This window comes from Marmota marmota, unplaced genomic scaffold, assembly GCF_001458135.2.
Source record: "Marmota marmota marmota unplaced genomic scaffold, marMar, whole genome shotgun sequence".
NCBI classification, from domain to species: Eukaryota; Metazoa; Chordata; class Mammalia; order Rodentia; family Sciuridae; genus Marmota; species Marmota marmota.
Genome location: NW_025999880.1, coordinates 12,995,373 through 13,022,101, shown reverse-complemented (window position 1 = coordinate 13,022,101; position 26,729 = coordinate 12,995,373). Strand labels below are relative to the sequence as shown.

The 26,729-nt window shown below is 51.7% G+C and overlaps 4 protein-coding genes across 8 annotated transcripts in view; all 4 read right to left on the bottom strand.

Annotated features, from left to right (window-relative positions):
• The window catches only part of Hoxb3 (homeobox B3), a 55,762-nt gene extending 37,158 nt beyond the window's left edge, over positions 1-18,604 (bottom strand). Inside the window, exon 1 of one of the 4 annotated variants that reach the window (XR_007342680.1) lies at positions 4,409-4,548. The gene's annotated coding sequence lies outside the window, so the exon portion shown is untranslated. Of the gene's footprint in view, positions 1-4,408; positions 4,549-18,488 lie in introns of those variants that run through there. The other 3 variants (XM_048789639.1, XM_048789658.1, XM_015495532.2) reach the window with 3 other exon arrangements.
• Hoxb5 (homeobox B5) lies at positions 5,519-9,856 on the bottom strand. Its single transcript, XM_015495529.2, has 2 exons — positions 7,424-9,856; positions 5,519-6,754 (listed from the first exon to the last, which is right to left on the bottom strand). Exons 1-2 carry the CDS (start codon positions 7,983-7,985, stop codon positions 6,507-6,509), a joined length of 810 nt encoding a protein of 269 aa, XP_015351015.1. The 5' UTR covers positions 7,986-9,856; the 3' UTR covers positions 5,519-6,506.
• Positions 9,991-18,813, bottom strand: Hoxb6 (homeobox B6). Of its 2 annotated transcripts, none has more exons than XM_048789667.1 (3): positions 18,489-18,813; positions 12,024-12,516; positions 9,991-10,884 (listed from the first exon to the last, which is right to left on the bottom strand). In XM_048789667.1, exons 1-3 carry the CDS (start codon positions 18,657-18,659, stop codon positions 10,625-10,627), a joined length of 924 nt encoding a protein of 307 aa, XP_048645624.1. In that variant the 5' UTR covers positions 18,660-18,813; the 3' UTR covers positions 9,991-10,624. The 2 variants fall into 2 exon arrangements, with proteins under 2 accessions (XP_048645624.1, XP_015351016.1); XM_015495530.2 differs by having other exon boundaries at positions 12,024-12,548; positions 18,489-18,622.
• Positions 18,814-21,244: 2,431 nt separating this feature from the next.
• Positions 21,245-24,708, bottom strand: Hoxb7 (homeobox B7). The gene is made up of 2 exons (XM_015495867.2): positions 24,213-24,708; positions 21,245-22,075 (listed from the first exon to the last, which is right to left on the bottom strand). Exons 1-2 carry the CDS (start codon positions 24,610-24,612, stop codon positions 21,822-21,824), a joined length of 654 nt encoding a protein of 217 aa, XP_015351353.1. The 5' UTR covers positions 24,613-24,708; the 3' UTR covers positions 21,245-21,821.
• Positions 24,709-26,729: the final 2,021 nt, after the last annotated feature.

Sequence of the window (26,729 nt, the reverse complement as noted above, 5' to 3'; positions counted from 1 at the left end):
GGAGAGAGAGAGAGAGAGAGAGAGAGAGAGAGAGAGAGAGAGAGAGAGAAGGAGAAAGAGAAAGAACACAAGTAAAAGAGTAGAAATCCGGATATAGGGATTAATCCCCTTAGTGCTTCCAAATCCCCAACAAGGAGACTCCCCCCTCCCACGCTGTCACTTTTCCTGCACCTGCCCTCTAGGTACCTCTTATAAGGTTAACTGCCCACCCCTCCATGGGGTTAGCTCATGGTTAGGCCAGCGGGCCTGGGGCCTGCGGTACTTTCTACCCTCCTCGACGGATTCATCTCTACCCCACCGGTCCCGGAGGTCAGGGCTCGCGGCAACCAAAGCCAGCGCAGCCCAGGCAGCAGCAGCTTGGGCTCAGCCCAGTCCACTAGGAGAGCAAAGCCAGGGCGCGGCCCCGCGGGCCTGGGAGCGATTCCAGGGAGAGGAAATTGCAGGATGCTGCACCTTCCTCTTCCAGAGGAAATTTAGGAAGAGAAGAGACAGGGAGGGAGATGCCTAAACCATAGAAAAAAGGAAAAAAAGAGGGAAAGAGAGAACGATTAAAACTTGAAAAGGAGATACTCTTAGGGATCCTACAGGTTCCCGAATTGTTCGAAATCCTAACCTCTCCAGTGCCCTAAATACCCCGACTCTTTGAAACCCGCGATTTGGATTTCAGTGAATTCGCCAACAGAACGAAGGAAAGATTCGCCAAAACCTGTCTTCATGCCCTGCCCGGCCTGCTGCTGTAGAGGTTGCGGAGGTGGCAGCGGTGTGGCCGGCAGTGCATAATGTATGCGGCAGCGACTCTGAGCCCCAAGTAGGCCAGCGCTGCGGGCCCCCAGTCTGCTGACCTCTGCGTGATCCCGGACTCTATGAATTATTGATGAGATATGAGCGTTGATTTCCCCTTTCAGGATGCAAACTCCATTATATTGTTAAAATGGCGATTTAATCCTTGAGAATAGCTTTGGTGTGGGTTTTTCCCCCAACTCATTTGCGCCTCCTTCCTTTTCATTTAACTCTCTTAATTAAATCCTTTAACAGATTTTAATCACTTTTTGGAGGGAGGGGTAGGAGGAAGGGGAAGGCCATTACATTATTACTACCAAACAACAACAAACAGGACCCTAAAACAAGGCAAAATAAAACAAACTCGAAACCCATCAAAGGCTTCTACCTTTGAAAAGTTGAAAGGAAGGTGGGGAGGAGACATGTAACTCCTCTTTAAAGGTTGCTTTGGGAACTTTCATCAGAGACAGCGAGAAAATGACCAAGACGGACCTCTGGCAGGCAAGAGAGGGTGAGGGCCGGCCGGCCAGAACGGCCAGAACCGACCTGGGAGGTGTCTAATTCCACCCCAGGAGACTTGTGTGGAGTCCAGACTCAATTGTCATTCTTCCCCTTTCTGAGAAGTCCAGAGACCTCAATCTTGGGGATCTTGGGAAGGACCACAGGATTCTTGTGAGGGTGACTCTCCAATCTGCGTCTTAGAAGCACTTAGGGAGAAATGTCTATTCTCCTTAAGGGGCCCCCATTTCTCCCCTCCCCCTCCCCAAACAGCTCAGTTTCCAGGCGGTGTCTGGGCTAATTAATATGGATGTATAACAGCGCTGCAGTAATCAATAAATCCCCGCTCTGAGCAGATCCCATCCTCAAAATTCGATTACCCTGAGAAACTCCAAAATAGGGTGAGGGACCAATGAGCTCCCTTCTAAAAGAGGGAGCTTGTTCTTGCTAGCCCTGTCTTCCGAGGTTGGCCAGGGAAGCCCATATAGAGAAAAAGGTACTGAGGAAAAGTCCTGGAAAGGGACTAAGTGTGGGGGATTGTGCTGAGTAGTCTATCTTCCCCTTTGCTCTGAATCCTTGGCTTCCGCCCTAACATCCAGATTCCAAGGATAAAGGAACCAGGCAGAGAAAAGAGCTTCCTCTTTGGTCTCCTGCGTCCTGCCCTTCCAGGCCCCAGTAAATAACTTCTCACAGCCAGGGAAGGGTTAAGTGTCCCTACCACAGTTATGGAGAGGAAGCCAATGAAATATGGGCACTTGGAACTCCAGGCCCAGCTGGCTTTCCTGTTTACACTTCTTTATACTTCCTCCCACCCTGTGGCCTCAGAGAAACATAACAAAATAAAACAAACAAACAAATAAAACAAAAAATCAAATTGTCCACTGAGTGGTGGCCAGGCTGGACACAGAGCAAAAGGGAAACTGCAGCCTTAGTCTCTGGCTGCCACCTCCTGGGGCTTTCTCCAGGGTAAGGATTTGGTCAGAGGGTGCCAGCTTATAGCCCAGAAGGTTAAGGCCTGGACTGGCAGGGGAGAAAAAAGTAGTGGGAGAGGAAGGAAAAGAGATATATGGAGAGAGAGGAGCAGTGTTTCCTAATAGGGACTCTTGGGGAAAAGTGGGAAGAGAGGACTCAGGTCTGGGGCAGGGAGAGTTCTTTTGCCCCCAACCACCTCCCCAACTCTCATTCCCTCTCTCAGTTTGTCTCTGTTGGGGTTCACGGAGAATTGTTGCCCAGGTAGCCCAAAGTGGGGAAGAGGAAAGGCCAGTCAGGGCTTCTTCTCCAGGATCCACTTAAATCCAGAGGAGACCCTCCAGTGGTTTGGCTTCTGAGGCCTAAGTGGGCACCCCCATCTAGGGCTGCTCTTTGCTATTCAGGAAAATCTGCCCAGCTATGTCTCTGGGCTGCTAACATCATTCATTCTTTATCAGAGTTTACAGAACTGATATGTGATGGGGGGAAATCTTTAGGGGCTTGTCTGGGGCTTCAAGTTACTAACGAAGTATCCAGGACAGAGAAGCCAGAGTAAGGCCAGGAGCTCAGTAAGAATGGGGCTCCCCTGGATGCCCCATATTGGACTCAGCCGCCGTTACACTCTTCCCCTGCACCTCTATCAATCTCTTGCCTTGTATAGAGTGAAAACCTGTGGAGGCCATACCTCCAAAATGTTTTCATATTTTAAATGGTGCTGACCAATATCACCAAGGGACACACATCATTCTTGGGGAAATGTTTCTTTAAATCAGGGTGAGGACCCCAAGCCCTCTATACTCTAACTCTGCTCTAAAAGCCTGTTAAGGGTCTCTTGTAAGTGAGGCATGGGTAGAGAATGGCAGGTCAGAAAACAGAACGGCTTCAGAAAAGAGAAGACGGGACAGTCCCACTGCCCCTTAATGAAAAACAGGAAATCTTGTAACCCTTTTTTATCCCAAATGTCAGGAGCCCCTCAAGATGCCACATTTCCAATCCCAGGCATTATCTACCCGGGAGTTGGTGAGCTGAATCAAGAGATGGTGGGACAGAGAAAGCAAGAGGGAGAGTGGTTGGCCCCAGTGATCTTAAATTGTGGGGAGGTGTCAATTTGGTACAGAAGAGGTCTCTGGATTTTAGAATAAGGGTAACTTTTCTTTAGAAAAGGGTCAGATCTTGAAGTTCCTCTGGTTTGTGGGGCCACAAAACAAAGAGGCCTTTGAGGGTATAATAGGGAGAGAGGAGGAAAAAGAGGAGAGAGAAAAGAGCACCTTCCCAATTTCCTTTCCCAGCTCCTGGGTCTTTTTGCTGCTTCCCCACAGTTGGGGGTCTGTATTCCTGAGGTGTTATTTGTGGAGGGCTTGCCAGGGATCTACTTAAACACCTAATTCCTCCAGGCTAGGGCAGAAGCTCCTTTGCTCTCCACCTCCTGGTCAGGAATTAGGTTTGGTATTGAGGAGATTACCCTCTCTGTCCGCTCCCCATTCTGACCTCAAGATCCTTCTTAGAACCTAGAAGAAGAGATCAGTTGGAGCCAATGGGCTAAATTTTGGTGCAATAGTTATGTATTTCCCATTCCACATAAGCCTCATGAGGTCATAGAGAAAGAGAAGTTCTCTTTTGTGGGACTTACAGATCCAAAAGCCAGAGAGTACTCCATGGCAAAGCAGCCCACAGCAGCTTCTTTCCCTAGTGCTTTTTCTCAGCTCAGATGTATTCAGATAAAAGTGACCAGCAGTGCGCCCCCCACATACCTCTGACAAATGAAACTCAGTTTTTTTTTTCCTGGGGGTGTGAAGATAATCTGAAGATAGCCAGTAGTGAAATACCCCCCAACAACAGGCCCTTCTTCCAGCAATGCACATCCCCCCTTCTTGCTCCCCAAATTTCCAAGGGAACAGAAGGAACATGGGTCTCCTGCAACCCTCTTTGCCCCAAAGAATCCGACACTTCAGCAAACATAAACCAGGCAGCCTCAAGCACTGAAAGCTTTTGGAACTGAGTGCTCCCACCTCAGGCACCCAATATCTCAGGTCTGAGTATATAAAAACAAGCTAAATTTTCCCTATATCACTCCACAGCCCTTCTGGAAGCAAGATTTCCTTCCCCTAGTCCCAAAACCCAAAATTGCAAGGGAAGAAAGCGAAAGCTGGAAGCGACTTACTGCGGGAATGCTGGGCCTGGGCTGCCGCCACCGCCTCCTGGGCTGGTCAGGCTGCTCTAGGCTGAGAGAGCGCTCACCTACCTCTGCCCCCTTCCCCACCACAGCGAGCAGTTAAAGTGTCACTTAACATTCTGGAGAATGTGAAATATACCGCGCGGTGTCAACTCCCCAAAACCATAAAACTAACTTTATGGACCTCACGTGACTTTCTCGAGCCAGTGAGGGGTATCTGTCTGACTTCTCGGCGATTTTTACGATCTAACTTCGAGATAAAACCCCTATCCATTTGACATCTAAATGTCATAGCGACTTTTGGGATAGTTTGCTATCGGCAAAGGGGGACAAATTCAAGGGGTGAAGGGGAACAAGGGCCCAGTACAGCCTCCAGGACCCTCTGCTGCCTCCTCACCAGCCCCCCTCCCCCCAGGTCCTGTAAGAAGTTGGGCCCAGCTGGAAGGGAATTGATCGGGTAAGTGTCCAGACTTGACTGTTGGGCTCAGGGTGGAAGCTGACTTGGATGGAAGAAGACTAGGCCCTGGCTGGAGGGAGAACCAGAGGTTCTTTCAGGAAGGACCCCAACTCCTAACCTGACCAAAGGGGGAAGATCATTTGGGCCTCTGGAGAAAAGTAGCCCCTGAAAAGTGTGGAAAAGGCTGAGGGTAAAAGGACATCTTTGAAACTGAGCTGATGATTTTTTTTTCTTTAGTGGGTGGCAAAACTGAATTGGGATTTGGAACAGGGGACATGGCAGCTGGGCAGGCCTCTATAATTCCCAAAAGGCCAGGAGCCTCCTGCTCAGCACTTAGGCCTACATTACTTTCCCTGGAGAGTTTTTCAGAGGTTTTTTTCTGGCCAGCTGGTGGAAGGCCAAGATGGAGCCCATCTCGGCCCCACCTGAGGTTTCTGGCCCTCTTAGTCCTCCAGTCATGAAGGCCTGTTTCTTGGCCCAAGCAGCATTGACCAAGCCAGGAACTTAGGTGATTAAGAAAGCCTGCTGGTAAGCATCCTATTTGCCCTTCCCTAAACCCTAGATTTATTGAGAATGATCCTAGGGTATGCCAGGTGATGGGAGAGGCAGACCCCCTGGAGAAAAGACAAGTGGAAGGGCAATGGAGTAGGGGAAACATTTATTTGACTTCGAGGAAAGCTACAAACAAATACCAAAAGCAAACCACTGAGACAGGCCTGGCAAAGACAGATTTCACACATAGCACAGCATCCACTCACTCACTACAAATGGCCTTGGAAGCGAAATGGATAGGGAGGAAGAGATGGGTCTGACCCAGACTATCCCCATATTTACAAGCTTTGGGTCCTCTAGCTAGACCCACAGAGAAATACACAAGACATTTTACACTGAGTATTATTTGTTTCCGCACACTCCCAGACCAGGCCTTGTGGGGCCTACCAGGCAGAAGGAACTTAAAATCTCACTATTTTCCTTCCCTCTTCTCAACATCATCCTGTGGTACTCCCTGGCCCCTTCTCAGCCCAGGACCAAGTCACTGGGAGACATGGGCCCTGAGAGTGAGGAAGGAGGAGAAGGAGGAGGGGGGTGAAAATAGACACAGTCATGGACTCCATCTCAGAGGCCAGCTCAGCTGGGCCTGGGGATGTGGCACCCCACCTCAATTGCTGCCTCTTAGCGAAGTTTCCAGCTGAAACTCAAAAAATACAGCTATCATTCTTTTATAAATAAGTTAGAACACAGGTGGGAAGGGGAAAGTTCACATTAAACATGCGAATTTCTTTTTTTTTTTTTCCCCTGGGGGAAGGAGCGCAACCACAGACACGAACATTCAGAAACACTGGCGGATTTGGGGCGAGCAGAGGGGAGTGGGGAGCATGGAGGGAAAATAATAAGTATTATTATTATTATTATTATTATTATTAACAATAATAACAAGATAACAAGTCCAGGAGAGAGGGAGCCACGGGAAGACATAAGACCGAACGAAAAATTGTAACACAAGGCCAGGGTGAGGCAGGCTCATGGGAACCGGTCCCCAGCGGTCAGCGGCAGCGCAGGGAGGATCAGAGGGGTCGGGGCTGGGGGTGGCCCGGGCTGTGGGGCTGCCCAGAGCTCCTCCGTGCGGGTTCAGGGCTGGAAGGCGCTGCCGGCTGTAGCCAGGCTCATACTTTTCAGTTTGTTGTCTTTCTTCCACTTCATGCGCCGGTTCTGGAACCAGATCTTGATCTGGCGCTCAGACAGGCAGAGCGCGTGGGCGATCTCGATACGCCGCCGCCGGGTCAGGTAGCGGTTGAAGTGGAACTCCTTCTCCAGCTCCAGGGTCTGGTAGCGGGTATACGCGGTCCGGGCCCTTTTCCCGTCCGGCCCGGTCATATCTGGAGTAGAGAGAGTAGAGCCACAAGGCAACAGTTATTCTGGTTACAGGAGGGGGGCACTGGGTGGGAGGGGGCGGGGAGCAGGACCCGGGCATCCCCAGCACCCAGCTCACGCAGCTCCCATCCTCCCCACTCCAGATGCCCGGGTCCAGGCTCGATTTCTGCGTCCGTTTCTCCTTCAGCTCCTACTTTTGCTGGCAGCGAATGCGCCCGGCTTTGTCTCTTGCTCCCTCCCAGTGCCTCACCCTTCGCTGGGCTCAGGCGGCCGCTCGCCCCGGGAGGGAGGAGAGCGGCTGCACTTTTGCCCTAGAAAGCTCCTTTTACTGCTCACCCCTCCTTTGCCAGCGGTAGTCTCGAATTTTCGGGGGGTAAGCAGGACCCTTCCCCACATTACATAAACCCCAACCTTCAGAGTAAAGCTGGCTTACTGGCTGGATGAATAAAACCTACGACAAACCTGGGAACAAATTATTTAAAATATCCCCCCCTCCCAGCAAAAGACCCTGTTTGGCTCTGTCCACGGAGCTGTGAGAATCCTCTTAGGGACTTCTTCCCCTTTAGAAAAATAAATCTATATTTGAGGAAAAGCCTTCCTCAAGCTCTCCTCGTCCCCCCTCCCAAACGCAGAGAAGGAAAGCCGAGAAGACAAAAAAAGAGAGACAGAATTACCATGGCTGATGTGAAGCTTCCTCATCCAGGGGAATATCTGAGGAGTCTGCCCCTCGGGCGCGGCTGTGGAGGTGGCCATGGGTTCTGGCTGCGCCCGAGCTAGGCTAGGGCTGCTTAGCTGGCTCGCGGCTTCCTCAGGCTCCGAGGACGCGCTGGCCTCGTCTATTTCGGTGAAATTGGCGCTGGAGCTGGCGGGGGTCGCTTGGTCGGAGGGGGACGAAGCAGAGGGCTTGGCGCCGTGGTTATCACCGTTGGTGCAGGGAAGGGACTCGGGCGAGGACAGGGAGCAGCTCGACGCCGCTTGCCTGAAGCGGGGCTCCTGAGAGGGCGCAGGGAAGGCGCGGGAGCTCTCGCCCACCGCCCCAAAGTGGCTGGAGGAGGCCGAGGAGCGGTTGACGCTGAGGTCCATCCCATTGTAATTGTAGCCGTAAGAGCCGGTGTGCATGGCAGCGGGATCCCTGTAAGAGCCGCTCAGAGAGCTGCCACTGCCATAATTTAGCAACTGATAGTCCGGGCCATTTGGATAACGCCCCGAGAAGGAGTTTACAAAGTACGAGCTCATTTGGGTGATTTTGGAGGGCTTGATTTGTGGATCGTGGTCGTTATAACCCTGTGCTTCACGATTTATGATGTATTAATGAATTATAGCGATGCACTGTACTTCGTTTTGCTATGTATGCGGCCAAATATGGGGGGGGGCTGAAAGGGGGATGGGGGGGCGTTAGGGAATCACGTGCTTTTGTTGACCAGTCGTAAATTCTCGCTGATGACCTCAAGAGGTAATTCATGCTCTATGGTTACAAATAATGACGATCCGAGAATCGTTAGGGCCGATTCAATGCGAGCCTCCGAGAGGGGGGAAAAAGAAGAAGGGGGAGAAACCGAGAAGGTTGGCGTTGGCCTCTGAGCAGAGCGCGCCACCTCCCGGCGATCTGCGGGAGCGCGGACCGCAGGCGGCCATGGCGTCGGCGGCTGCCTCCCTGCTGGCTCCCTGCAACCGCCAAGCGAGAAAGAAATCCGGTCGGCCGTGGCTCACTCACGGGGTTGAGCCTTCTAGAAGAGGGGTTTGAGCCTTTTACCCACTTTCTTGGGTGGCGTTAGTTTCTCTATTTGTGCCTTGTCTATCAAATTACCGTCATTATTATTTTGGCTGTGGATGAAATGATCAAAGATTGAGTTGCTTGTCCCTTAATGGGTCATTGCTAGTTGGGGGCATAAGTGGGGATAAAGGGTTGGAAGTTGTGTGTGAAAAACAATTATTACAAGGAGTCTCCCCCACCATGTTCAGTCCAGCCTGCTTCCTATTGGGGTTGCAGTGGCCGATCCACAGCCCCCAGGCTGAGCAGCGAAGCTGGGCTGGAAGCTTCAAGACACAGAAAAGCTTACTTCTCCTAGGTCCCTTGGAAATTTGGAATCATCTTCCTGACCTCATCATCCTTATCCCAGGCCTGAGAATGGCAGATCAGGACAGGAATCCTAGAAGGCTAACACAGCTGGAATTAAGTGGCCTAGTTGCCGAAAAGACTGCTGCATCAGCCGCCCGGGGTTGCTGTAGTTTGGTTATTAATATGTGCCTGAGAGTTTGGGGTTAAAGCAGACCCTTCACCTTGTCTCCATATGCCAACTTGCACCACTCCAGGCCCCTTTCTGACAGCTGGGCAGTTTGAATTTGCCCATAGACCTACCGCCTTCCCTGGGAAGGGGTTCCCTGGACTGGTGGCGTCTTGCTGAGCAAGCTGGGCAGCCAGAAGCCGCTGCAGCTGGGCTCCTTCTGCCAGGAGCTGTTTTCTTTAAAAATAAAAAAAATTTAAAAAAAGGGAGAGAGGGAGGAGGAAGAAGGAAAGGAAAACAATGTCTGCAGCTAGCTGCATGGGTAAGGGTGGAGGTGGAGAGAGAAGGGCCGTTTTGGGATAAGAGAATGAGATCAAGTGCCTCATCACCTGCCCTCCTGCCCTTGAGTCTTCAAGGAGCAGGGGAAAGTTGTGCCCTTGGCCTCACACCTACCCCAGACTTCACATTCTCTTCCTTATCACTGAGCTCCTATTTGAGATGGAAAGAGGTACCTGGAGCCTTCAGCTGCATAGTGGAGAGATGCCCAGTGGCCCCATTTTTTCAGTTTCCAGAGCCACAGGCCAGGAGCAAGAGCCACGGCCAGAGACCAGGGGCCTCACCTCACCAAGGACACAAAAGCTCTGCTGAGGCACTCAGACCGACCCAACTCAGTCACTGCAGGGGCTTTGGGCAAGGGGCCCTCAGTGGTGTCCTTCCTGTCCTGGACAAACTAAGAAAGTCTACAGACTAAGAGGGAAAGGGCCCCTCTCCATTCTGGATATGCACCAGGAGAGGCAGTTGTGAGGCTTAGCATCAGGCAGGCACAGTTCTGGGGCCTGAGCAGACCGATGGTTCTAGCCTTTATCTCAACAGTACTTCCATGGAGTCCAGGTGGCTGGCAAGGCCCTGGGGCAGCCTAGAGCTCCTGAGTTCAGGCTCAGGAAGGATGGGGTAGCTGGGATGTGGGATGGGGAGGGGAAAAAAATACGGGGGAAGATTGGAGGTGACTGAGCGGCGAGTTTTCATGTCTTTATTATTATTATCATTATTAATAATATTAATATAATTACCGAAGTATTTCACGTCCAGAACTAAGACAAGACTACAAACACAACACATAGAAAATTAATAAAATAGAACTTTGTTTTCTTCTGAGGCCTCTCTTCTTACGTCTAGGTAGTATGTGCTCCTTCCAGTGGCTTTGGGGAGAGGGGAGGAGGGACGACAAGTCTGGGGTTAGGGATTCTTCAAGGCCCCTGCTGAGGGGACAGCGAATCTACCATTGAACCGTGCACAGGGGACATGGACGAAATGAGACGAGACACGGACAAGAGCATTTTGCTCTGCTTCCAGGAAACATCAAGTGAGTCCGATCCTCATTTCTCACAGGGAGCCTGATCGGGCCAAGGCTGGTTCCTCTGGGAGGGAGGAGGCGCTGAGGTGCCGGGTGGGCTCAGGCAGCTGGGCCTCGGAGCACTAGGCTAGAGCTCTGCGGACGGGGGCGAGCAGGAGAACACTGGGCCCCGCCTGTCGCACGCTGGAGAGCAGGTCCCTAGGCTCCCCCGCCCGCAGAGCCTTCTCCGGGCTCTCCGACGCCCTCAGCTCCCCACAGGCCTCTCCCTTCGCGTCCCCCCTCCCTTTCCAGCACCTTCACTCGGCTGGTTTTTCTTCCTCCTCCTCCGCACTGAGCTGAGACGCACTGAGCAGTTTGCTCTCCTTTTTCCACTTCATGCGCCGGTTCTGGAACCAGATCTTGATCTGCCGCTCGGTCAGGCACAGGGCGTGCGCGATTTCGATGCGCCGCCGCCGGGTCAGGTACCTATTGTAGTGAAATTCCTTCTCCAACTCCAGCGTCTGGTAGCGCGTGTAGGTCTGGCGGCCTCGCCGGCCGCTGGGCCCGAAAGAGGAACCTGTTACGCAGAATGAAGACGCTGAGGCCTGGGGTCACCGGGCCCAAAGTCCCCTCCCCCATTCGACCCTTAAACGTGGACTACAGCCTGTCCCGGAATGCCCTCTCTCCCCCCATTTCCTTCCCCACTCCTCCAGCGCCCCCTCCAGATTCCCTCCCGGACTCCTAGGCCTTTGCCTTCTGTCTAGACTTCTGGTGGGGGAGGGGAGGAGCACTTTGAACTCCCACCTGAGTTTAGGGGAGGGGCTGGCCAGGTGTGTCCCTTCCTAGCTGAATCCTCCCACCTCTTTTCATTTCCATCCATCTAGCTCCCCCCAACTCAATCCACCCAATGATAGATTTGGGCCTTTAATCCATAATGACGTGGATCGATCCATAGTCCGCATCAAGGGCTCCTCACTTTCGTGTCCCTCTAATGGATATCTACTGGGACTTAAGGCCTACAAATAATCTAACCTGAGACCCAGGAGCCTACTTCAACGTCTCTCCCTGCTCCATCTGCTCCTATTCTTTTTAAGATCTCTCTAGAAGCTGACACTTCTTAAAATTATTTCCCAAGACTTGGTTTGGGTTTAGTTTTATAAGGAGGGAGGGATGTTCAGGTCCTCCTGGGGACTTAGCAGCCCATCTTCCAGTCATCAGCCCATATCTCCTCTCCAGGCACTCAACCCTTCTATTTCTAAGNACCCGCCCCCCACCCCACCCCGGGAAACAGCCCGGGACAGACTCAACTCTCCGCGTCACAACGCCCCCACCCCTTGCATGACGCACTCAGTTTTTAATGGAGCGGTCTTTGGATAGGGGACCCGATCAAGACTGGGGGGTTGGGGAATGAGTGAGGGGCGCAAAGAAAAACAAATCCATTGACTGTGGCCCCTGTTCCCTTCAGGAACCCTGGCTCTGGCCTGGCTCTCGAGGAGAGCCCATTCACTCCCCCTGGCTCCCAGTACAGCTGGGACTTTGCAAACTTTGCAACTACTGCGGACAAGAGGACAGTGAGCAAGACCCCGTGCAACGCCCTATCTGGCTCTGTCTTCTGAGATGGCCACCCAGCAGTCCTGGGGAGATTGGGGGTGGCGCTCGCTAATTCATCTTCCCGGGTTGTGGCCCGCGAGGGAAGAGACTGAAAGTCTCACTCACTGTTGCACGAATTCATCCGCTGCATCCACGGGTAGACCGGAGTGGAGCACTTCTGCTCTTCTGTCTCGCCAAACACGCTCTTGTCCTGCGCGCAGTCCGACTTCCGAGTCTCAGGGTGGAACGGGGGCGGCTCATCAGCGCCCGAGAGCGCGCAGGCCGACTCTTTCTCGCGGTAGAAGGCCGGGGCGGGCCCGTAGTCGCAGGGCGCCGCTCGGCCGTAGCCGCCGCTGGCTGGTGGGTAATAGGAGGAAGTCGCAAAGCTCTTGTCCTGGCCGGGCCCGGGCCCATAGGGTGCCGGGTAGTGCCTCAGCGGGTCCGCATAGCCCGATGAGTAGAGCGGTAGCTGGCCCAGGAAGGACTCCTGCCCGCTGGCCAGAGTGACGGGGAAGGTGGAGTTCACGAAATAGGAACTCATTGGGAGGGGAGGCGCGCGAGGCCGCTGCTGCTCCGCCGGGTTTATGATTTGTTGTGTTTTATAGTCCGAGCGCCGCGCCTATTAGTAGTATATCCGAGATTGGGTTTTAGCTGAGGGGGGATGGCGAGGTGCCAGTGAGGGCCAGAAGGAAATACAACCATCTGATCCAACACTGACCAATGGCAGAGGCAGGAATTGTCAAATAGCACCCAGGAGGAGCGCAGCTCGCACGAGGGACCCGCGCACAAACCTATCAACCTTTTTTTTCCTCCTTCTCTTTCTCTTTTCTCTCTCTCTCTCTCTCCCCTACAACACAACACGTCCTGTTCCACCTACGTAAGATCTGCGAAAGAGGCGTCTGTGCCTTTGAGGAAGGAGGGAGCATTTGGTTTGAGACCACCCCATTCCTCAGTGATTAAATAAATACATCCCTCCCCCACTCCACGCAGGATAGGAAAAAGTTAATTGTGTTTTCAGAAAAGTTAACCCCTGCGTTGCTTGGACCTATTCCCTCAAGGGAGGGCTGGGCAAATGTCTCTGAACCTCCTCAAGAGAAAATTAAGGGAGGTTGGTTTCTAGGGTTTTTTGTTGGCAGAAAGAAAGCAGAGTTATCCACTAATTTGCATCGTTTCAGAATTCGAAAGGGAAGACAAAAACACCCTCCAACCCAGGTTTTGAAAATTGTTTTTCCTGTTTATCAGGTCTGCTCTCTCTTCTCCAAGTCTGGGTTTGTTATCCCTGCTTCCCCCACAACTCTCATGGTCTGAGAGAGCAGGCCAGATCCTCTGCCTAGAAGACACAGAAGAGGGGGAAATGGCAGCAGGGCATGAGCTCAGGCTTCCTCCTCTGCTCTGCAGCTAGGCTAGTAGCTATTTCAAAGCGTGAGGCTCCTTCCCAAGACATCCCACCTAGTTAAGGAGAAACCCCCAGCTTAGATAGCTTTATTTGTCTGATCCCTATCCTACCTATAATCCTCACTCTGACCCTGCCTCCCACCCAAAATGATACAAGAATATCCTGGGCTATGGGTCTTTAAGAATCAAGGATGTTCCAGTGAATCTGGGGACAAGGAAGAGATTGTACTGATACTGACAGCGATCAGAGGCCACCGGGAAGAGCCCTGGTTTCTTTTTAAGATCTCTCTAGAAGCTGACACTTCTTAAAATTATTTCCCAAGACTTGGTTTGGGTTTAGTTTTATAAGGAGGGAGGGATGTTCAGGTCCTCCTGGGGACTTAGCAGCCCATCTTCCAGTCATCAGCCCATATCTCCTCTCCAGGCACTCAACCCTTCTATTTCTAAGCCTCTCTACAATCCCCTCTCTTGCTTCATGTTTGTATCATTAGCTTTGCTTCTGTACAAGCTTGGGTGTGAGAGACTATGTACATCTCTGTGCCTTCTCTATTACTCAAAGAAAATGAGCATTGAACCCAGACTAGGAGAGAGGGCCCCAGTGTGTTTCCAACATTCTAATAAGCACTCACAGGCTAAGCAGTGAAGGGTGACAACCTTCCCACCTGGGGACAAGAAGGGGTCAGGGTGTGAGACAAATCTGATATCAGGCCAGACTGATGCACTTTTGCCTCATTCTTTGGACTCCTTTTTGTCGGCCTGCTCTGCCCACTAATGATGGAAGGTGGTAGAAGGCTGAAGTTGACTGAGGGTGGGGACTTATTTCATTGCAAAATGTTATTTGAGGCTCTCTGAACTCAGGTAAACTTCTAGGCTGCACCTTCATGGCAAAGTGGCCATCCCTGGATGTCCCTCCAATCATTTCCTAGCCTGACTATCTGGGGGTTATGATGAGCATTTTAAGACTGAAACTCAATCCCCCAAACATGCCCTAATCTCTCTGGTTGGGCACATAGGTAGGGGCTGTTTGAGCAGGGGTGAAAGGTAGAGAAGAGTGCTTATATGCACTGACCTCTCCACTGAACTGAGGCTAGGCCCTGAGCCTCAACCCTCCTCCCTGGTCACAGTGTCCCTACCTTAGGACTATACAGTGTGGTCTTCCCTATAGAGTAAGGGCAGAGAAAGAGGCAGTGAAAGAGGGGGGCCCTTCCCCTGTGATAGAAGCAGGAAAATATTTGCCTTATCCTTAGAGTCACAGTTCCCAAATTAACCTCACCTCTGCAGGTTGCCTGTTGGGAGATGGAGCCACTACAGGCAGGGCCGGCGCCTGGAGTCGGGCATGAAAGGAAATAGCGCCTCATCGCTCTTATCTAAGCCCAGAGGTATTTATGAGCGTTTATTCGTCTGATCCATTTGTTTGGGAAAAAGAGCAGGCAGGCATGGCCTGGCCAGAGACTGCCTGGTTTCTGGAGCCAGATCTCCACGAATCTGTCTGTGGTTCGGTCCATGTTCCTCTGTCTCCATGGGGGAATATGTAAATACACAGCAGTCTGCCATTCTGTGGTCTCCCCCCTCCCTCTCTCTCTCTCTCTCTCTGCCTCAATTAAGAAGTGTATACAGAGATGTGGGTATAAATGTGTACCAAGTCTCGAGTACACAACAGAGGGGTGGTATGGATCCCTACAGGCGGAATTTATAATTGTGATTTTCTGTGCTTTGAGTGAGTCTGCAGTCCTGTGGGTAAGCATGTACATTCCAGTTCCCAGGAAAATGTTTCCTAAGTTGTGTTCAGCTCAGGAGTAAAATTCCCCTCCTGGGTAACCTCTAGGACAGGCATCTGCCTGTAAGGAAGGGGGGATTGAGACATTGTCCAGGCTTCTCATTTTCTAGACTCTATTCAAAGCCCCCTTCCCAGCTCTTTAGATTATGGGCACCATCCTCCACCCAACCCCCAACTTTGCCTGGGGTGGGGCAGATAAAAACACCTCAATTCTCCGCATGGATTCTGATTGCCTGGGGTTGGGAAACAAATGTTCGCAGAGGTTCGGTGTGGTTGCTCCCATAGGTAGAGAGAGGCCCTTTACATTGGACATTTTGCCTTAAAATCGGCTGGTCCAAATCCAGGTACAAAGACCTCATTTCCATTATGCAAATGAGCGACATCCTCTTTGATCTCTAAGGGGAGTGGGCGGTGACGATCAGCGGCTCTCCTTGTTCCTTTCCCCTGTGTCCACAGGCACCCTTAAATCCCCTGGTGTTTCAAGCCTCTGTACCAGCCTGAGTTCCCTCCCTATTTGTTCTTCCCATTGCCCGAAAGAAAAAAAAAAAAAAATCTCTAAGGGGCCCAAGACTTTCCCGCCCGCTCCCTCTGGGCCTCCCGCAGAGCGACTCACTGAGCCAGGCCATCCAGCCGCCAGAAAGTCACTCTCGCTGCCGAAAAGCTGAAAGAGCTGCCCCAGAGGCCCAGACTCAAGAGGCGCCAAGGGGGCCGCAGAGGTGGTGTTTGCCCCAGCACTGCCGGGCGCCTAGACCTCCCCAGCTCCTCCAGCTCTTGGTCAGACTCTAGTAACACCTCGGCTTGCCTGGCACCACAGGCAATTTCCTGAAGCCCCCGCCCAGGAATTGGAGCCGCGCACCTTGAAAGGAGCGGCCAGAGCTTCCTCCTGCGGCTTGAAAGCCCGAGCTAATCAGTAACCCGTGAGACAGGGGCCAATACTCAAACGCGGCAGCAGCAGAGGAACGCACCCCGGCCTCCTACCCCCTTCTGGGAAAGCAATCGCATTAAGCGGGTGTGTGTGGGTCCCGCAGAAACGGAAATTCCTTCATGATTTATCCCCACTCCCACTCTCAATTTTCCCCCAAAGCATACTTGCGTCGATTTCTCTTGAAGGGATCAACACTCATTTGCAGACACCAACAATTTCCAGAAAACTCGGTTCAATTCCTTCACCACGGACCCATCAGCTAAGGAACTGGCAAGACCTACCAGCCAACTATAAGAACACAGACTCGGTTTGTCTTTTGACAACCAAGTGGAACTGCCGGGCTGGCGACTCTCCTGACCGGCTCCCTCCCTTGGCTGAGAAGAAAACCAAATAAACCTCCAACAGCCTTGACTTCAGATCTCTTCCACGGCCCAGATCCTCTCTGGTGCCTTAGGTATAGGGTGGGGGTCACGGCTCTGATCCCCCGACCCTTTGGTTCAATACCCGGGTCCCAGGATTGCAGTATCAGTCCTCTCTAATATGCCTTCAGAGAAGCCGCTTCCTCTGCCAGCCTCCAGGTTTGGGATTGGGATGGGTGAGGGTTGGAAGAGATTGGAGAGGGACTGAGGATAGTGTATGGGGAGGAGGAGATTTATTCTGTTTTCAAATCACATCTCTGAACCAAGATCCAGCCGACAGCGTCGGTATGGGCCCGAAATCCCCTGAATCCTGCGGAACCCCGCTGCGAGAAATTCCAACGGGCACTGCTGGGGCAGCGTCGTCTGGCTTGCAGCACCTAAGCCGCGCGCTTGTCTCTGAACGGACGGTAGATGGCAGCAAACTGCATAATTTGGGTCAGAGCAAACTGTCTAAGGGACGATTTATAACCCGCCAAGACTACGGGAGAAAAAGACCTTTAGTCTGGGTGGGTTTGGGGGAATTTTCCTGTTAATAATAGGCCCTGAGTACCGTGGGCGCTAACGAAGAACTTCTTTTGCCCCAAAGCCAAGGAGTCTCTCTGGGATCCCAGCCCAGGCTTGTGCCTAGGGCATCTACTTGGGCCCCCAGGGACACCCCCTCCCGTCCCACAAGTGGCTGTGTCTCCCTCTCCTTCCAGTTCAGGACTGAGAAGGCCAATACACACATACACACATGCACACAACTAGACCCCCCAAGCAAACAGGCCTGAGTCTGAACGCCCTGCATCTAGTCATAAGAAAGAAAAAAACAATAACCTATGGGTGCAAACCAAACTAAATCAGTGTCTCCCCAACCTCTGTGCCCAACAGCTTGCAGCTTCTCCAGAAGCCTTCTCACCCCATTTTTTAGTCCTTACCTCCACGCCTGTTCCTTCTTCCACCTCACCAGCTACTTTAGGAACCTGTCTCCCACCCAGCAGTTCTTCTCTGCCATCCCCCAACCCAGAAGGCCTGACTGAGGGATGAAACCATGCACCAGAGCAACAAGGCTAGCTGTCTGGGCTCAGCACCAGACGGCTTTCCAGTCCTGACACCACTCTTTTAATTTTTTCCTTTCTTTGTTTTCTTTTTGTGTACAAGACTAAAACAACATGCTAAATAGCTCTTCACAATCATCACGTTTGGATCCAGGAAAGTTTGAAATATTTTCATATCAGACATATATGACAATTTTCTTCTCCACTGAAAACCATATGCCCCATACCAATAAAACACAAGTATTAGAATCAATATTGCCCAGAAACCAACATGCTATAAACCACATTAAAACCACAAAACTCACTCCCTGCAGAACGAGGTTCCCTCTTGCGGAGTGGCGAGAGACCTGAGCATTCTCAAGCAGACTTCTTGGGGAGTCTCCCTCCTTTGGGGTGCCTCCACCCACAGCCCTTTAATTCCGGAAATGTCTCCGAAGGGAGATAGTGAACATTTCTCTGTGAATTGTTCTTTCTGTGTCTCTCTAGCCGCCTCCTCGCCCTCTCTGGCCTCTGCGGAGATTCCAGGCCCTACGGAGACCAGGACGTCCCTCAGCGCCACCGCCCCTCGTGCCAATGCTGCCGGGAAATCGCCGATACCCGCACTGGGCAAGAGAACTGCGCGGGGGCAATTGGGGGAGGCCCGGATCAGGGAGGGATGGTGAAAGGGGGAGGGAGCACAAACCCACAGGGGTTGTAGCGACTGGCTTCTTCCGGCCAGAGCCGCTGAAGCCCAGACACCCCCATCCTCTGTTTCGCAGCCCCCATGCTTGAGCTCTCCTCCCAGCTTAAAAAGGAGACTAGAAGCTGGGCTTCAGTGGCCCCTTTCGGTTTCCCCTCCCATAATCTCTGATTTTGGATCCCCCTTCAGAGAGCGGCCACCCCTCTCTCCACCACCGAATTTCCTAGGAAACCTCTCCCTGCAGCCCCAGAGGTGGGGTTCAGCCCCTTCTTGGAGTGTGGGGGGGAGAAAAACCCAAGCCCCACCCCCTACAAAAGCGATGCAGAAGAATATGAAGAGTATTGTAGAATCTCCCTTACCTTTGAAGACCTTGGCAGATTTTTCCTCCGGATTGAAAAGAGTGGGAAAGGAGGGGGGAAAAGCGTTCGGTTTCTTCTTTCAGCTTCCAGATAATATTGTCCCAACCTGAGAGCCGTTGTTGCTTCCCCTTCTCTGACTTGGGAGAGAGGGTGTTTCTTTTTTTCTGACATTTGCTTAGAAAATGGAGTAAGTTCTGGCTTTGAAAAAGGGTATCAGGCTGCAGTCCTGAGTAGATTGTCCATTTACCCTTCATGATGACTAAAATCCCAGATCAGCAAGCAAATTAACTTAAGAATCAAAATTATTTTTGTTTCTCTCTTTTGTGTGTAATTCCCACCCCTCCTTCCCTCTCTCACTCTCTTCTCTCCTCTCCCCCCTCTCTCCCTCTCTCTTTTGCTCTATTGAGCTGATATTGAAGTATAAAAATATCAAGAGGCTGGAGCCCTGAAGGACGACAGTGCTCCGACCTAGGTGTGGTGTCCAAAAGAATGCTGCATTATAACCACCAGGGAAATGATAAAAAGTTCATGTTCACGATCGCCCGGCCACATGACCGGCGCCGGCCAATCGCTGGATTCAACCACTCATAAACTTCTATCACAAAGTTGTAAATTTTCATAAAACAACAAGGAATTTATTGCATTTCTTCATGGCTGCTCCACCAGCAACCCTTTTCTCAGTCGCCATATTCTTTTCTTCTCCTTCTCTCTTTTTGGGAAACCCCAGTCTGAGAAAGGGTCAGATTTGGGGTTCAGGAATTCAGGATGGAGAAGTCACAAGGGTCCAGCTAGGAAGGGGGTTCTTTTTGGAACCTCCCTATTTTCCAAAGGAGCTCTGCCTCTCTTTTCTAGTAAAGAATAACCCCAAATCCTCCTCATGGGACTATTCTAAGGCAATTTGGAGGTGAGACAGGAGTTGCCATCAGCATCAAGGCAAAATGAAAGCTTCAGTAGTTCCTTTCCCCCTCTGACCTGACCCCCTCGATCTTAGTCCTAAAGATAGTAGGAATCCCCCACCTGTGAGGCTTGCAGGGTTTCGGGTGTGGGGCCCTAAATTCCCTAGGGCCTAGTGTTTGCCCAGAGGGGAAGGTGGCCTGCAAGGGAGCCAAGACCCAGTAGTTCTTCAACTGGATTCTCCCATTTGGCACCCCAGAAATTGGGGGAGGGTAAAGCCGGATCCCAGCCTTTCCCGCCCAAACGCCTGCTGGTCCAAGTTTCCAAGCGCCGGTCCAGGAGCTCTCCAGGGGGTTCTCTGGTCTTTAATGAAGGAAACTACAGGTTTAGGGACCTTTTACTTTCAATTCAATTTGAACAGATTTTCTGAAAACCAATCCTCCAATCCCCTTTCTGTTCGCCATGTCTATTCTTTAAATTTAAACAATGCAGGGTTTGCAATCAAATAAATGCTTTTTACATTTATTCAGCTCTGAGAATCTAGCTGTAGAGGTACCGTCCTTCAGAGTTTTGGCCTATTATTGAGGCTCTGCTGAGCAAAATAATAACAACAACAATAATTCATCCCGTGTTTTCCAGGTTCCCTAAAATATTCCTGAATTTTGAATTGAGCTATCAGAACTCAAATACAAGCAACGAAATAACCTTCCCCCAAATGTTTCTCTCTTTCTCTGTGCTCTTGAGAAGATTCCACGTTGCCGGCGGCGCCGAACAGGCAGAAAAGCGAAGAGGAAGCACCCGGCGGTCAGCGCGGCCAGGCTCACGGCGGCCGGAATACACTCACACCAGCCTGGTAAATTCTCACCGCTCTCGCAATCGGGAGTCCTTTTGCCCATTTTTAAGGTTTATACGGGTCGCCTGTGTCAATTTAGAGTGAGACAAATTAAATCGAATGAAAGTAAAATAAACGGAAATAAAAATAAAGGAATAGCTCTTGACAAAAAAAAAAAAAAAAGTTTGCCAAATGAGCAGAAAGCTGGGTGCGGGTAGTTCCTTTGGGCCGGCCGGGAGGCCTCTGCACGCGGGCCTGGCCTCTTCCCAACACAGCCCAAGAGGCAGGACTGGATTTGGGTGTTCACCTTCTCTTACCATCCGCCCTTCTTTCTCATAAGGCCTAGCATTTTGGATTTCACCTCTGTATTTGTAGCCAGGGGGCTGCTCAGACCCCTCAGCCTTTTTCGAAGGCCTGCATAAGGAAGAAAGTTTGTGGAATTGCAAGATTTTTCAATTTTGTTTTGTTATATTTTGTGAGTGTGTGACTGAGAGTATGGGCTCATGGATATATTTACTTGGGGGCAAATGTGAATCTCTGTTTATAAGCCAATGTGTGAATGTGCATTGGTATCTATCAGTGTGTCTGAGTGACTGTGAATGTGTGTTTACTTGTGAGTGTGTGTGAACTTGAATGCATTTGTTCTGGGCATGGAGCCCTGATTGTATGAATGCCTGTATGTTCATTTGTGAACATATGAATATGGTTGCGTTTATTTGTGACTGTATATGACAGTGTATATATGTGTGATGTCAGCCTGTGTGTGTGTGTGTGTGTGTGTGTGCGCGCGCGCGCATGCACTGGTATATATCAATATGTGTAAAAGAGTGTAAAGGGAATATATGTGCATATGTAATATTGGGGTTCACAAGTTGGCAGTCCTAGAGCAAGGGGTCTGGGGGGCAGAGAGCAAGCCCATACAGAAAGGATCTGCTACAGAAGGATGAAGGGAAGGATTCTGGGTCACCCACCCATTACTAACCCTAATCCCCTCCCAACCCCTGGGAGACACAGAAAACAGGACACCTGCTTATTTTTAATTGTTTTATTTTTTCATCCTTCAGATACACATAGAATGTAAAGAGGAGCACCCGTGGGGCGCAGGGAAGTGTTGGTGGGAGCAAGGAGCAGTAATCAGGCAAAGGTGGGACACTCCAGCTACTGAGCTACTGGTAGGGTCCTTAGGGCTTCCTAATGCCCTTTTGGTGTTGCTACTAGGAAGGCCGAGGCTCAGGTACACGGGTGGGAAACAGGCTGCACTCCTCCAGACCCACAGTCCACAAAGACAGCATCCAAGGGGGTTTACAAAACAGCAAAATTTTGCAAAGACCTTACAATAGCCACATAGAAAAGGGGAGGCAAATTTTGAAAAGCTACAGAACAGTAGATATTGTACAAAAAACGAACCCAACAGTTTCCTATAGGTAGTATTTTTTTTACAGTGTTGAGAAACCAAAATTTCACCTTTTTCTCTCCATGTTTTTTTTTTTAACTGCTTTCATTTAAATAGTTTTTTTTTTTTTCACCCTATTGACTTGAGTTTCCGAGTTCAGTTCCCAGAACTGGAATTCTTCTTTCCCTTGCTCTTCTCTACCTTCTTCTGTCCTTCACTCTTCCTCATCCTCCTCTGCTTCAGCCTTGTCCTGGCCGGTGATTCCTGGGCCTGCGGTCTTATTTTCCTTTTTCCACTTCATGCGCCGGTTCTGGAACCAAATCTTTATCTGTCTTTCGGTGAGGCAGAGCGCGTGCGCGATCTCGATGCGCCGCCGGCGGGTCAGGTAGCGATTGTAGTGAAATTCCTTCTCCAGCTCCAAGGTCTGGTAGCGGGTGTAGGTCTGGCGGCCTCGCTTACGGTCGGTTCCTGTGCACGGTATTTAGAGAAATATCAGTGAGTGCGGGAAACCTTGTGAGTAACCATCTCGCTCAAACCTAGCAGGGTATTTGAAATCTATAGACAGAAAAAGTCCATTTCCCCACTAAAGCAAATACTTGCTTTCCATATCCTAACCCATACTTCATGCTGTCCCTCAATGTGAAGAACTTTCCTCAGCCCTCCAAAGGTAAACACTTCCATTCTTTTTTCATCCTGGAGCTTCTGAAACTAGGAAGACCTCACCTGCTGGCTCTCTGAGGCGCTGTTCCTAAGGGGTTTTTATACGGAATGAGGGGAGGTTAATCCTTGGTCTTCTCTGGGTCCAGGGGCTCCAAGCATTCCCTTTTGAATGTTGACACTAATGGTCTTTGGGGTAAGATTGGAAACTACACAAGTGACCTTGAAGTAGGGTTCCAGGCCTTGCCTATTTCCCAGGAAGTTAGGAGACAAAGAGGCCTCACAGGCTGGGGGAGGTGAGAGGGTGTTGCACAGTCTGTTGTGGAATGAGGAGGAGGTGAAAATTGGCAGATATCTTGGAGCATGGAGTTGGTCTGGAAATAGCTGCCCTCTGATGATTTTTTTTTTTCTTCCAGTAAGTGGCCAGGGTTCAGCTAAGGCCTGGCTGCAGTCCCTGCCTGCCTGTCTGCCTTCCTGCCCACCCACCTGCCCAGACAACCTGTTCTCCAAAGCAATCTTTGGGCCTCCAGGACAGCAAAGGGGGTGAAAATAGCAGCCTGCGATAGAATGAAACATGGTGTATATATGTGGTGGGGACTGAAGGGTAGATGGGAATCTCCTAACTTAGGCCCAGAATCCTGAGGATACTTGGGGGAGGAGCTGGCATCAGCCCTTCTGGAAAGGAGACAAGGAGAAAAAGTAACTAAGGGCCCTAATTTCAAGTCAAATAAAAGCCAAGTTGAAATGTTTATGAGCAGAAAAATTAGGGCTTTGATAAATCAAGTAGAAAGACAGTTGAATTAGGGAGCAGGTAATGGGGACCATGACCACCAATACTGATGATGTAAGAACTGGGCTCCTCTTGGCCCCCAACAATGGCTAGGTTAGGAGCTTCTGACTACAGGCTTGTAGGGTCTTCTGGATTGTAGGGTTGGCGTTCAAGTCCATCTGTCCTGGGGTAGTGTAAAATATATATATATATATAAACCAGGCTTGGCAGGAAACCTAATAGAAGTCCTGGTCTCTTGGGGCTCCTGAAGTAGCTATTAGGTGGCTCTGCACTGAGGCTTATTTGGCTCCTTGGAGTCCAAGCCCCTCCCCCAAGAGGAGACTCACCCTTCTAATGACACCTCCAAACTTGTTGGCCAATTCTCTAGGTGCCTAGGAGCCCTAGGAAGGAACCTGGGAAAGCTAGCTATATTTCCATGAAGGCTCTGTCTTTTCTTTAGTTTTCCTGCCCCCCCCTCCCCGCCAAGTTCACTGGAGGATTAGGAGCCTCATCTCTCTTGATTTCTGCCCCCCCCCCCCCGCATCTCTGGCTCTGTGTCCCTGGCTGGGTCCTCAAGTCTCCTACCCACTCCTCCCACCAGGCCTCTAGAGCCCACCTCTAATTGTTCTAATGGGAATAATAGGGGAACGGGGTTGGCTGGGAAGGAAGGGGGAGGGGAGAACTGCTTAACGCTATGGCCCCCTCCCCCATACCTTATCCAAGCTGGGATGGGGATGGGGGACACACCCAGAGCTGAGATCCCAGGCGGAGAAGGGTGGGGGGAGAGGGGGAAGACCCTAATGGCTATTCTCTGCAAACCCCAGCCTTCCTTTTCAAGACAAACGGCCGCGTCTCCAACCCGTGCCGGCGCTGCTGATAAATATTTAAAGCTAAAAGGCCTGAAGGAAGGGTAGGGGGCGGGCTGGGGGCTCTGCGCGCCGCGGCGTCGGCGAAGAGAGATCCGCCGGGAAACAGAGCAAGCCTAGAAGCACCGAGGAAAAATGGGGGTGGGGGCAGCGCGCCAGGTCGCAGCCAAGCGGGGTGCCGCTTTTCCAGGGCCGATCCCGGGCGCGCGGAGCACTCTGGACGCGAAAAGGGGAGCCTAGCCCGGAATGGGGCACCTTCAGGGGAATGTGCCCGGGCCGCTGCCACTAGGGATGGCTCGGTGCGCTGCGTTACCTGAGCTTCGCATCCAGGGGTAGATCCGGAAGTTACTCTCGGCCGCCAAGTCCGAGTCCCTCTGCTCCTTGGCGCCTGCCGCTTTGGCGGAGTCGCCGGGACACACCCCGGAGAGGTTCTGCTCAAAAGGTGCGCAGTGCATGTTGAAGGAACTCGGCTCGAGCCCGTAGCCGGCCGCGTAGACGCCGGCCGCGCTCTGGCCCGCCATGCCCCCCCCGCCGGGGTACAAGCCCTGCATCGAGGCGGCGAAGGAAGTGCCCGAACCCGCTCCATAGCCCGGGCGCTGGGGGTTGGAAGCAAACGCACAAGAAGTTTGTTCGGGGAAGGCTCCGGCAGCGAAAACCGAACTTGCCGCTGGATATTTAGAAAATAAAGCATTCGCATAATACAATGAACTCATAATTTGGCCGGATGATTTGTAGGCAGGGACGTTTTAGTGTCGGTTTTACGAGATTCCTTGATATATTACAGAATTAGAGTCCAGATTTACACCAAAAAGGACCCCCTTTTTCCTCTCCAGACCACGTGACTCACACCCACGTGACATCCCCTCTGCCAATGGCCTGACGGCCTCCCCACGGCTCCCGGTAATGTGGAAAAAATTGTGTGGCGTTAGATTTATAAAATATGATCAATAATGAATGGGAAAGCCGAACTCTGTGGATTGGCGTTGGGGGCTCAAGGGCCGCTGTCGACCCCCGCGGGCTGGAGGCAGCTTGCAGGCGAGATTTGGGGAGGAAGGAATTGAGTTCAAGGGAAAATAAATAACCTCTGAGCAATCCGTGTTGTCACCCCCCACCCGTTTCCCCCAGTCCGTTACCGAGCGAAAGACAAACGCAGAGATTGAATGCACGCAACTTGGTGGGTGGGTAAGGGCACATCAGGTCTTTATTAATTCGAGCTAATTCATCTCCGCTAAGCCTTTAGGAGAAGTTGGTCCGATTCTCCCAAGGTGAAGAACGAGGTGAGCATGGCCTCACGGCTCGCTCTCTCTCTCTCTCTCTCTCTCTCTCTCTGACCCACATATACTGTCGGAGATGGACCAAGGCTTCGTAGGTGCTCTGAGGCACGGGATCCAGCCCACGGGCGGACACTGTGCTTTCTGATGGCTAAATAAAACGGATTGGAAAGTTTGAAGAAAAAAAAAAAAGGAACGGGGTGGGGGTGGGGTGAGGAGAGAAAGGAAGGGAGGAAGGAGGCCTGGGGCTCGGGCTCTCTGCTTTCTTGGTTCCGGAAGGCGGATGCTTCAGCCGAGCGTGGCTGCCAGAGAAGCAGAGGCATAGGAGGAAGGAAGGCGGCGAGCCACCGCCTCGGAACTGGGCAAAGAAGGTCACATCTCAGAGAGGCAGAGGTGGGGAGGAGGATCTCACCTCCCCTCCGGCTCCCGCCCTCCACCAAAGTCTGAGAAAAATAAAAATATAAGCGTGCTCAGCAGCCCTGCACTTTCATCTTTATCCGCCCCCCTCCCACGGGAGGACACACACTGAAACAAAGAGAGAAGTGGCAGGGGATACAGTCACCAACTGGGCGCATCTCTTCTTCAGCGCGGCCTGGGCGCTGGGGTCTCTGGGGCCGGCAACCTCGGAACGCGAGGGGAGGGGGTTTCTCTGGGCTCCCTCCCTCGTCCCTCTCTCCTCCAATCACATGCAGCCGCTCCCTCACCCCCTGCGCCCCTGGGCCGAGGGACTCGCACCACCTGCCTCCAGCCCCCGCCCCCTCCTCTCTGCGCCTAGCCTCAGCGGGCCCAGAAGCCTGCTGACCCGCAACCCCCAGCACTGCAAGGCGCCTGGGAGCAAATGAGGAGCGCGGGCCGGGCGGGTCTCAGATTCTCGCTTGTAAACTTTATTGTAACTCTTCCGCCCTTTTCAGGCGCAGACAACAGAACAAAGTATAGAGGAACAACAAAATATATAATTAGCCCTCCCTCCCCCCCATAAAGCAATTCACGGATACAGGATACATTCTCTTCACAGTAAACCTAAGAACACTTTTAACAATTGCCCACAGCGCGCATGCTAACTAAAGTAATCTCTTTTGAGAAACACTTAAGACAAAATTGTCAAACCAAAGGGGGTGGGGAGGAAAAGAGAGAAGCAAGAGAGAAAGCCAGCGAGCTAGGCAGGGCAGCAGGGAGAGAGGGGTTGGGAGGGGAAATGAGGACGCGGCGAGAGAGGGAGAGAGAAAGAGAGAGAGAGAGAGAGACAGAGAGAGAGGGAGACAGAAAGAATTACGGCGTGAATAGGCAGTTTCATGTTGTTGGGAGAACTTAGCAGAAATCAGTACCTTCGGTCATTACAAAGAAGCACGTTCAAAGGAAATAAAGACCATTGCACAAGGAGGCTTTTTACACGGGGCGGGGGTGTGGGGGTTCAGTCGGGCCACGGCCGCTCACCCTCGCAGGGCGAGGGAGTCCTTGCTTAAAATCCTTTTCTTACCCCCCCCCCCCCCGGCCCTCAAGAGAAGGGAAGGAGATCCACGGTAGCTCACACACAGAAGCTATTACGAGATACTACCACT